Consider the following 12507-nt stretch of genomic DNA (forward strand, 5'->3'; position numbering starts at 1 on the left):
AATATTTAATAAATCGTAATCAATCGCAAAGAGAAATAACAACCTTTTACACAAAAAAAGGGTTGCAAAATATTTTAAAGAATCTCAATTGCATAAAATATATAATATTATTGATTAAAATGCCTTCAAAGTCAGTCTTTAGAGTTCAATCAAAGAAATGCTGGAGGGGAATACTTTTCATTTTTTATTTTTTTTATTGAAGCACGAAACGGTAAAAAAAGTTAACCTTTCACTAACCGTAGCTGATAGAAACCTATAATCATTTTAGTAGTTTAGCGTTGAGTTTTTATTTTCATTTATTTAAAATATTTCTTTTTATTTAAAGTTGATCAACTATTTTTTATTGGGCATCAATTAAGTTGGAATTTCACAAAGACTGAGTTGCTTCTATAACAGTGTTAATATCTTTTTTAAAATGTTGCTTAATGTGTATGTCATTCCTGACATTCCTTTCCCGTCTTTGGCAGATATCATTAATTGTACTTTCTTTTGTTTGGGTAAATAGTTGTTGATTAACAGATGTATCTCACTTTTGTAAAGCTGTCATTTATGGATTTAATATTTTATGTGGATGTATATACATCAGTTTTGACTCAATAGTGATTAATAAAATTAAATAGTAAATTTTTGTTGACATCTTCTAAAAGGGAAGAAATGAAACCATCTATCATCGTTTGTTACAAATCCATCAATGGAATCTACAACTCAAAGAGATCCAGAAGAAGTAAGATTCTGATCATTTGATAAATTAAATAATTCAGCATTAATGTGTTTTGATTTTATTTAGCAAGAAATTTGAGTGGTTATTCTGCAGTGTAGTGGTTTTATCCAAATATTGGATTGAATTATATTAAGTCTTTAAGGGAAACTTTTTAAAAAGCATTTATAAATTATAAAAAAAGGGATTTGTACTTATTTTTTAATCATTGTTTACCTTGCTGAATGCAATACATATTTAGTAACCTGGTATATAATATCTCATCTTCTATGTTACACCAGGTATGCGCAACCTTTTTCTGATAGTGCTCCAGAAAAACAAAAAATGCTCTGTTGGAGCCAGCATAAGTAATACAAAACTGTAATTTTAAAAACTTAAGTTTTTTTTTAGATATTAATTAAAAGTAAAATGTAAATACTTCATGTACATTGTAATATGAAAAATTTTGCTAAATTTCTGTTCAAGTATTGAAATTATAGCCATAAATAAAACTTGTTAAAGGAATTGTTACATTCAAGTTCAGAGTTGCATTTAAACGGTTAATAATACGCCAAGATAATTAGTAAAAAAATGTAATTAAGACGAATTAACTTTCTAATACAGCATTATTTTCTACCAAGGTGAAGGGAAAGAAGTCTTTTATCGCATTTTTCATATTTATATTTAAAATAATATATTTATATTATTTAAAACTGTTCATGGGCCAAGTCACACATTTTAGGCATAGGTTTTTGCTCGCTGTCTGTAGGTTTTGTATCACTGCTCTACTCGGTTTTGACCATTAATTAAATTAATTTGTTATAGTTATTAATTGTATTAAAAACATGCTGCTTATAGTTGTTTTGTTAATCGTTGTATACTTTACTAAATCCAATAATGTTTATTTATTTTTAGTAATGCACCTAATATGCTATGCAGATTTTGAACTAATGATTAAAATGGTTCATTAGGGTTATTAATTATCATACTAAGTGACGTGCAATTCGGAGTTACTTTCTTAAATCGTTGTTTACTGTATTCAAGGCACTAAATGTTTACTTATCTGTGTAATAACCTTGATTCTTAAGTGCTATTATAGAAGTCAAAATAGCTTGATTCATAAATACTTTCTTAATGATTGTTTACTCTACTAAATGTCTTTTTTTCCTTTTATTTATTTACCTAATATACATAGCATCTTATATGCTTTTATGCCTTAGATTGTTGATATTAAATGTTGTAAAGGCATTCATATGGAGATTTTTTTTCATGTGAAGGCTAATATATTTATCAATATTATAAGAAGCATGGTTTATTATTTCTGGTTTTTGTATTTTTCTGTCAAGTAGACTCAAGAAACTTCAGTCAAGAAAGGGAATTTTAGCTTTTATTATAAATTTTAGCCATGCCAGCAACATTTTCTCAGTAGATTATTTGCTGTGTTAAATTGAATCGATGAGTCCTAAAACCAGTCATCTCCGCTTTTTTTCAAAATTGAGATTCCTGCATTTTTAAGTTTAGTTGACGTAGATACATATTAAAGGAAAGAATATAAAGAATTCATATCTGGTATAGTATATTTTATGTTGCGAAATCTTAATTTAGTTTGAAAACCTGCCATATCCTAGAGATGACCTTTCTCGATATAAATTTGGAAATATTTTGCCAGATGGCTGCCGTAGTAGCTGTGGACTGTAAACAATTTATTTTGCGGGTGCGCTGGTAGCGCTGCGGAGATGCAAAAACACGAGCGTGTTTGCTCTTTGGTAGTTTTACATTAACTGACTCTTAGCTGAGATCAATGACGCCAAGAAGCCAACGGGCGTAGCAACAATAACCTCAAAATTGCTGTTTTTTGACAACAGCGCTTTGGTCTATCTCTAGACGCAATGAAATCCAACAAGGAAGTAACTTTTTTCTAATTAATGTAGGTGGCGCTACTATTACTACATTCATACCGGCTTCAACAGTAGCGTATGAAATTGTTTGCATATCCTAACAATTAATTATTTAAATTTGGCTTTTTATCACACATTAAGTGATTCAGAGGGCCGTTCTTTAGATGGTATTATGCAAGAAAATAACAAGGGATAAAAGTAATTATGAATTGTAAAGGAGGTGACTAAAAATATGATACTTAATTTCTAAAGCTGGTGACCAGAACATGATTTAAAAAAAAAAAAAAAAAAAAAAAAACAGGTGTGTTATTCAAATGTTCCTATGGAAAGGTTAGAAAGGAAAAACAACAGTTTCAAGTGTGTCACATTTTAGCAATTTTACTTTTAAAAGCACTACAGTTGAAATATCTCCTTTCATTGGTGTTTTATGCAAATTAATGTTTACTCTGTACAAAAAAAGTACCCTAAAAGTGGCACCTTAACCAGTTAAGGAGGCATATTTTGGAAAAGTTCCCATAAGTCAATAAAAAGGCAGACATCAAAAATGTTTTTACGATATAAACCAAATAAGTCTTGCATGAAGAAATTTGTAAGTAGCCCAGCACAGATAGTCATAATTTCAAATATTTCAGAATCTACACAAATATCCATCGATAAGGTATTAGTTATATACGCAAGGAATTCAAATTAATAAATAAACAAATTGACATACAGTTTGTCTACTGTTAGAACTCCCCCTTCCCCCCGCCACAAAGTCTGAGGCCGTCTGCTGCTATGGAAACAGGAATAACGTATTTCAGGAAGGGTAGCTTCTCTTCACTCTAGGGCTAATACAATAGACCGAAGAAAAAGATTCCCTTTCTCTCGCCGACCCGAGCCAAAACCTATCCTAAACAGTGACCCCACACCTCTACTTGAAATAGTTATACCCTGTTACCATAGTCACCACCACGGGTCTAGACGTATGGCCAGTGGGGCCAGGGAGTTTGCCGAACAAGGCAATCTATATAAAGTTATTTGTTTTATATATAATAGAAAAATTTTGATCTTCTCTTTAGTCAGTAATTTGATGTGTTATAAGGAGTTAAAAAATTTGTTAAACGAAATAATAAAAACATATATTTTAATGTATTTTCAAGAAAATTTTCTGTAGGGCTATATATTTTTTTTAAAATTGGCCAACAAAATTCTCTTCTGTTGCCTGAATTTCTCCTGAACCTTGTTCGCATGATTAAACATATTCAGCATACCTGTTTAGTTAGTTTGTTTTCTCACTCAGATGTATGGAGTAATAAAGTATATTTTTTTATGTTTTTTTACCTAAAATATGTTATTTTGTATGCATTAAACATAAATTATGCTTGATAATTTATTAAAATACTTAGTTATATCTAGTTGTGTGGAAATAAATATTGTTAATTGTTCATTGTTGTAAAATTTACTGATTTTTTTCCAATTGATTTTCAAAATCCAAATTTTATTAATTTAATTGGCAATTAAAACTATTTTTTTTTCATAGGTTGAAGTTAATTTTGAATCAGAGCCATCAAACAAATCATTATTCTTGGAAAAAGTACGCCAGTCTAATGCTGCCTGTCAAAGTGGTGATTTCTCTACTGCCATTAGACTATATAGTGAGGCTATTGTGCTTGATCCTTCTAACCATGTACTGTTTAGTAATAGATCTGCAGCCTATATTAAAGTGGGAAAATATGGAAGAGCTCTTCAAGATGCCATTAAAGCTAGAGAATTGCATCCGAAATGGCCTAAAGTAAGTAAATCCCTTTTTTAATTAGTAATAAAAATTTGACGATGTTATTTTGGCATATTCAACTTGCTTCAGCATAATCCTACTCAAGGTATTTAATTTTTAGTAATGTTTTATTTTAGAGATTTATCACTATTTCTAATTTTTATATTAAAATGTCACTTAATACTCTCTACTATTAAGCCCCTCAATTATTCCATAAATCATACTGAAAATTTAATCTTCATTAAAAATACAGGCTTATGCTTCTCCTGCTACAATTCTAAAATGTAATTTTTGTGCATTGGCTAAACTAGCAATTCCGAAATGTATATTTCGGAATTCTAAGGTTCCGTGGAGATTCTCTGGGATTCTGAGAGTTTCTTTTTTTTTTAGTAGCGATTTTCGTGGACTTTTTTTTTTCTCTTGCATGTAATTTATTTAATTGATAATGGTAAATGTTTATGATGTATTGTAATTAAAAAATATTGTTTTCAGGCATATTATCGACAAGGTGTTGCCCTTCAATGTTTGGGACGCCACGCAGATTCCTTGGCAGCATTTGCCTCCGGATTAGCCCAAGAATCTAAAAATGTACACTTATTGGCTGGTCTGGTTGAAGCTGCAATGAAATCTCCTCTGAGAGGTATAGTAGGATGCTTATATAAATACAATTAAAGATTTTATCAAGTTTTCTTTTATCAAAGCATTTTAACTGCATTATAATTGCAATTATTGTGCTAAATTTTACCTAAAGATGCTTGTATGTAAAAAGAAATATTTTTATTAATAAAAATTTTAATAAATTATTATTACTAATAAAAACAATTGTTTAATATTATGAAAGTATTATATCGAAATTACAGTTGTATTTTTATTAAAATGTTGAAATTTGATTATGATATGTTCAGTTTGTTTAAAAAATGAATTCATCTTTTTTATAATTCAAAGTAATGTGCTTGCAAAATTATAATTTGTCTCTATTTTATATTTGCATCATTTATAATTTATTTATTTATTTTTTTAAATAAATATACTTTTGATAAAATATGTTTGTAAAAGTTGCTTTGATGTGCAAAGTTTCAACTTTCTATAATGAAAGTAGAATTTAAAACTGTATATCGTCCTGCTGATTTTAATTATTTCACATCAGACCTTTTTGTATGAATTTTGTTTTCTGTTTAGCACTTTCTTAATACACAAGGAGGATGCAAACTTAAGTAATCTTTATATGCTAAAATGCTTACATTTTTCATTTATTAGCTGTAACTAAAAAAATTTGCTCATATGTGGTTAAGTATATTATTGGAAAAGTAAATTTTATAAATTTATTAAAATTAAAACTTGATTTTATTAGTTTTACAGTAAACCATATTTATTAAGCTTTGATATTTTGAAGCATTGCATCCTAGTTTAATTACATTTATTTTTTTGGTTCCCTAAATCATTGCAATTCCTGAAATTTGACTAGAAACACTCCCTTCCTTATATATATTTTTAATTTTTCTAAAATTTTTAAAAAATAATTTTTTGAAAAAATAGCCTCTAGTAAAATCCTATTACAGTGATGTACAGTATAAAAGAAATTTAACAATACAATTATTTTCACACCTCAATTGACCAATAAAATTATTTTTGCACCTCAATTTTTTTTTTCCTTCAAAAGGAAACATTTATTAAAAACTTAATTTGCATCTATGTCATTACCATCACCATTAATTTTTTTTTTTTTTAACTTTTGTTATGTAGTGTATAGTATTTTATAGTTAGGCAATAATTTACTTATATTTATTCATTTAATTTTGCAGCCACTCTTGAACCAACGTACCGTCAACTACAAGCTATGCGTTTAGATAAATCACCTTTTGTCATAACATCTGTTGTTGGTCAAGAATTATTAGCTACTGGAAATCATGCTGCAGCTGTAGTCGTTTTAGAATCTGCTTTACGGATAGGTACCTGCAGTCTAAAGCTCAGAGGTTCTGTCTTTTCTGCTTTGAGCAGTGCTTATTGGGCTTTAAATACTTTAGATCGTGCTATTGCCTACATGCAGCAAGATTTAGCTGTGGCCAAATCTTTAGGTATGGTTTGGTCTTAAGTTTTCTCTTTTTCAAAATGAGATTTTTCTCTGTCAATTGTCATCATAATCAATGTCATCAATTCTTTTCAATTGTCATCATAAATGTCATGTTTCTCTTCATGTCAATTGTCATCATAAATTTAGCAAAAGTGTGGTTTTCAAATTGTACTGTTTAACATTTTTGCAATTTATTTAACCACAATCCATTTTGATGTAGCGAAGACTTTATCGTTTCAGTGGATTATATTTGTAATAAAGATTTTATTTTTATCAATGTATTCACTCTCATTAGCAACAGACTTTCAATGCAGGATCGAAATTGGATTAAAAAAAATTAGTTGGTTTTTAAGACTGATAAATATTTAATGCGTCGAAACGACATTACTTTCCGGTTCCCTAGTATCAGCCTGTCGTCATGCACGTACACGAAGATGGATTTGGTAGGAAGGATGCTTGCAATAATTTACAACTTTGCTAGACAGTTTTGATTCCAGGCTTTATCTCTCACTCTCTGAAATCAAACCTAATATCTCACTAATTTTTTGCTGATCAAGGGGCCAACTAAGCATGCCAAATTACATATTAATTTAGGAGCTTTTCAAAATTTTAATGTTTAGCAAATGCAAGTAGAAGTCTTATGTGATTCAAATTTGCCATTTCGAAATTAGGTATCTCTTTTCATTTTATTTAAAAATAATTTAAATTATAAATTTAATTATCTCAGATTTATTTAATAAGGTTGAATATAAGGACTTATTTACTTCTGAGAAAATTGTTTAGTTTCGATTCTCATTGCATTTTCATTTGAGAATTATTTTAAACATTTCATAATTTGTTAATAATTCCAAATTTTAATAAAAATTTAGTAGGGGACCATTCACTTATTTACTTTTGCAATATGAGTTAATAAAGGTTTTATTTTGCTAAATTCTCTACACATCTTTATCAATTCAGTATAATCAATAATATTAATCTTTTCAATGTTTCTTGTTAAGCATACTTTTATAAACTTGTTTTATTTAAACCTGAAAAATGCTTCAAATGTTTTTTATTTTACATTATTCAATTAAAAAGGACAAAAAATTTTTAAAAAAATTTAAAAAAAAAATTTTTTTTTTAAATTTAAATTTTTTTAAATAATTTTTTTGTTAATAAATATTTTTTCCCTTTTATTCCTTTCCTTGTTTTCTCAGTATTTTTCATAAGTAGCATAATTGTAACAGTAAATTCAGTGGACTTAATGTGATAGAAAAACATTGTAATTGTCCATATTTTTGTATGTATTTTATGTATAGTAATTGTCCATATGTATAATTTTATTCAGTGATTATATGTCTGCATATAATAATAACATTTAAATGTAATCACAATTACCTATATGATAATTTATAACTTCATATTTTTCTTATCTAATGATTTATTAATAAATTAATGTTTAAAAAAAACTGTATATCTTCCTTTACAGGAGATCAAGCTGGAGAATGTAGAGCCCATGGCAATTTAGGTTCTGCATATTTTTCTAAAGGAAATTACAAAGAAGCTTTGACCAGCCATAGATATCAACTAGTTCTAGCCATGAAGTGCAAAGACACTTATGCTGCTGCTTCAGCTTTAACTAGTTTAGGTATCTTTTTTATAAAATCAATTCTCAAATTTATTTTATATAATTTTAATAAAAGCTTGATTTATACAAATTATTCCAAATTTTATTATTTCAATTTTTAGATACTTTGTAAAAACAGACAAGAAAAATGCATTCTCTTTTGGACAAGGAAATTAACAAAACTAAAAATAGTTATCAAACAATGTTATTAAACAGTTTAGTTGTTAAAGGGTTTAGTTATTAAGAGTTTAGTTATTAAACAATGAAAATAAAAAATATGTTAGAGTTAATGGTGTTTATTGCAAGCTTTGTTTCTATAAAGTGCACATGACCCCTCTTTTTGAAGTTTAAAGAAAATCTGACAATTACATGAAATCCACATGATAAGATTCCAGAAACTAATTTACAAACGTTTTTTAAAGAGGTCTTTATAAAAAACATTTGTGAGTACTTTTAAGTCTATGATATATTTAGATTTTGAAATTGTAAAAAAATAATTTTTTTTAAATCTTACCCATTTTTTACCTGTCACAATGCATTTAAAAGAAAACAAGTTTCTTAAATGATATATTTTTAATACAATTAACACAAGTTTTTTTGGAACTGGTTTGTTATCTCCCTGCATCTTATATTTGACATTTTTTTTTTTTTATCACCAACCTTTTTTGGCACATTTTTATTGGCTACACTTTTATCACATGTCGAAAACCGGATCAAATATTGCAACTCTATTAAATTCAAAGTTAACTTGTATAGTAATTTTTTTAACAACTCAAAACGTGTTTCATAAATTTAAAAAAAATTAGCAAATCTATATCAAATTTTAACCTCCGGGTACCAGTTTTGTTAACTTTCTGCTGCAATCTTCTTAAAATATATAGTAATTTACTCATACAGAACTATTATTTTATGATGCTAAACATGTTTTGTTACCATTATTCTGGAAGTTTCATTTAAGCATTTGGAATGGATATACACAAAACTATTTAATGAAGCTGAACAAGAAAATGATATAATAAACACTTAAAATATGAACCGTTTAAGGCTACTTGATTATAAAACATGTATCCTATCAACATTCCTGGGTGTTCAAACTAAAGTCTCCCACAGAATGTTTTGAAATTCTATACATTATTTTAAACTTAATTTGAACATTCTTTATTTATCTGAACTGTGTAGATAGATAGGGGGGGGGGAATCCGAGCAGTTCCTTAACTTAAAAAAAATTCAACTTCAGTGTAAGGAATTCTGAGCAAATTTATATTGAGCGATTGCATTTAAACTTAGAAAATAAATAGCATAAGTATTGATTTGAAAATTTTGCTTCTCATAATCATCGCATCACATTTATCTGCATGAACACAACTACAGCCCGAACACTGCTTAATTATTTATTGTCTGTAATGTTGAGGATAAAATAAAATAAACAAAAATAGCGGTTCTATCTTTATAAAATTTCTCTAAGCAAAGAAAGTTATTATACTAAAATCATATGTTGAGTATCTACGTTTGTGTTTTAATATTATTTCCAGAACTGAAATAAAGAAGCATATGGATTAGTAATCATTATTTAATCATGAATGAATTTCTGTTAATGAAAACATATAGGAATGTTCAGATTTTATAACCTACTCTGTAGTTTAAAGTCCTATAGATACTTTAATGTTTTAATATGTTTTTAATTTTTTTTTAGAAAATTATTAAAACTTAATTTAATACTTATTTTCCTTCTAAACTTTGCAGTTAATTCATATATTTGGTGTATAATTCATTTTTATTGAGAAAAATGTGCTTCAAGTTATTCTTATGCCACACTCATACTGACAAGAGTAATTAAATTTATTTTTTAGGTCACGTTTATACTGCTGTTGGTGATTATCCCAACGCTCTAGCAAGTCATAAACAATGTGTGCAATTAGTACGTCAAGTTGGAGATGGATTGCAAGAAGCTCGAGAAATCGGCAATGTGGGTGCCGTTTATTTAGCCATGGGGGATTTTGATCAAGCTGTTGAGTGCCATTTAGAACATTTGAGATTAGCAAAACAGCTTGGTAATAAAGTTGAAGAAGCAAGAGCTTACAGCAATTTAGGTTCCTCTCATCATTATCGAAGAAATTTTGAACAAGCCATTACCTTTCACAATCATGTATTGAGATTAGCTCAAGAACTTGGTGACAAAACCATTGAAGCTCGTGCTTATGCTGGACTAGGGCATGCTGCTAGATGTATGGGAGATTATCCACAAGCAAAGAAATGGCATGAGAAACAATTAGATATGGCTTTGGGTGCTAAAGTATGTATTATATTTCTTGCAATTTGATTAATATTGCCTGTATTTAAGTACTGTTTAATATCGATATATTAATTAAGTAGTCAAGTTGTTGAGATTCGAATTACTCTTCTCAACACACTCAAGAAATCAAATTACAGTACTATATTGTTATATATTTATGTAATTTTTTTTTATTGAAATGTTATACTTCAGGATTAAACATAAAGAAAATTTAGTCACTTGTCCCTTGAATCAGTGACGAACGATTTCAGAAGTTCATGCAGACTTTCACTTGTCACACTATTGATTTAAAAAAAAGAAAAATACTTGAAAAAAAATACAAAACAATAATTTAACATGACGAATACGATGTCAGAAGTGCTACTTTTACGCAGATTCACAGTATTTAATTTTTTTTTTCTCCTGATTTTTCAATTTAAACTTTACAATTGTTAAATAACCTGTTGTGTGAATGTATCTTATTTATCCTACTTAGTGTGCTGTTTCTGAATCTCTTTATTCAGTTTATTACAATTAATAGTTCGATGTACACAGAAACTTTAAAAATGATAAACTAATTTTCAAATTGATTTTCTTAAGAAAAAATTTATGTTGTTGCCTTCAAAATTAGTGAAACACTTTAATTAAAAATATTAAAGAAAATTTCAGTTTTAAGAATCCGAACTTTTCAGACTAGCTCTTAGTGAGAATTTTAATTTTCATGAGTAATGTCATTTTGAAACAACTGACAGTTGTTACCATGGAAATATTTTTTTTTCTCTTTTTCATAACTGCTGTGTCATGTCTACAATATTTAGATTTTTGTAAATTGCTTTTAAAAAATGTAAAGAAAGTGAAGTCAAAATTTTATTATATTTTAATAAACAGATTATATTTACCAAGTAGCACATTATACTAAAAATTAAAGGTAAAATGAAAGTTATTAAAGTGTTATGTTTAAGAAATAACAGGTAATGTCTATTATTTATAATTATGATAAGAAATGCAACTTTGTGACCAAACAGCATATAATCCCATTTCATTTGATTGATGGTGATCAGTCACTGGATGAATGTATTACTATTACTATGTATAGTAATACATTCATCCAGTATGTATTACTATACATATTACTATGGATGAATGTATTACTATTAGTCTAATTACTATTGTAAAACAAATTTTTGTGGCCCAAGAGAAACAGACCACCATGAATTTCAATCCCTAAATTTAGTATAAATGGTTTTATCTATCTTATTCAGTAGTCATTGTAAATATATTTATAAATTGCTTAATTTTCTGAAAATTTTATTTTAGGATAAAGTGTCTGAGGGACGAGCTTGTTCAAACTTAGGTATTGTTTATCAGCTGCTCGGGGATTTCGATGCTGCTCACAAACTTCATCAGGCTCATTTGAATATTGCTAGAGCATTAGGGGACAAGGCTGGAATGGGACGAGCCTATGGAAACATAGGCAATGCCTACAGTGCAATGGGACGTTATGAACAAGCTATTAAGTTCCATAAACAGGAGCTAACTATTTCTAAAGAAGTCAATGATAGAAGTGCTGAGGCATCAACTCATGGTAACCTGGCAGTTGCTTATCAGGCCTTAGGTATGCATGAAATGGCATTATTGCATTATCACAGCCACTTGAACATTGCTCAAGAATTAAAAGACACTGCGGGAGAGGCTTGTGCCCTTTGCAATCTTGGAAACTGCCATAGCTCTAGGGGAGAGTTTTCGCAAGCTGTTCCTTATTACGAAAGTTTTTTGCGTTTGTGCCAAGAAATCAGTGATGCTGAGGGTGAAGCTAAAGCATGCCATTTTTTGGGATATGCTCACTACTGTCTGGGAAACTATAAAGTATGAAGTTAATTTTTTCTTTTTTATCTTTAGTCATGTTAAAAATAATTAAACAATTTTTTTCACATCTTTTGTGTTGATCATTTATGCAAGTTGTTGTCAATAATAATAATGTGCAGTAATTGCAAATTTCATTTCATTTTGTAATTGAAGAATTCAAGTTTTTCTACATTATATATAGTTTTATTTATTTATTTAAAAAAAAGAGGCTTGAGGAAGGAATCTAACTTTTTTTTTAAATTTTTGACAAAGCACGGATCTGGCTAAGTTTTTCTGAGAGGTACCTATTTTGTGAAAATTTAAGCAGAATTTGTGAAAATTCAAAATTATATTAAAAAACACAC

The 12507-nt window shown here is 28.3% G+C and overlaps 1 protein-coding gene across 1 annotated transcript in view; it reads left to right on the forward strand.

Annotated features, from left to right (window-relative positions):
- Nucleotides 1-21: 21 nt before the first annotated feature.
- LOC107436905 (tetratricopeptide repeat protein 28) overlaps nt 22-12507 on the forward strand; it is a 33783-nt gene continuing 21297 nt past the window's right edge. Inside the window, exons 1-7 of the mRNA XM_043048433.3 lie at nt 22-724; nt 4115-4366; nt 4841-4988; nt 6151-6423; nt 7888-8046; nt 9876-10318; nt 11615-12163. Coding sequence (XP_042904367.1) covers nt 692-724; nt 4115-4366; nt 4841-4988; nt 6151-6423; nt 7888-8046; nt 9876-10318; nt 11615-12163 — 1857 coding nt within the window. The 5' untranslated portion in view covers nt 22-691. The remainder of the gene's footprint in view (nt 725-4114; nt 4367-4840; nt 4989-6150; nt 6424-7887; nt 8047-9875; nt 10319-11614; nt 12164-12507) is intronic.

This window comes from Parasteatoda tepidariorum, chromosome 8 (assembly GCF_982258835.1).
Source record: "Parasteatoda tepidariorum strain Cologne lab strain chromosome 8, Ptep-v5.0, whole genome shotgun sequence".
In the NCBI taxonomy this organism is placed as follows: Eukaryota; Metazoa; Arthropoda; class Arachnida; order Araneae; family Theridiidae; genus Parasteatoda; species Parasteatoda tepidariorum.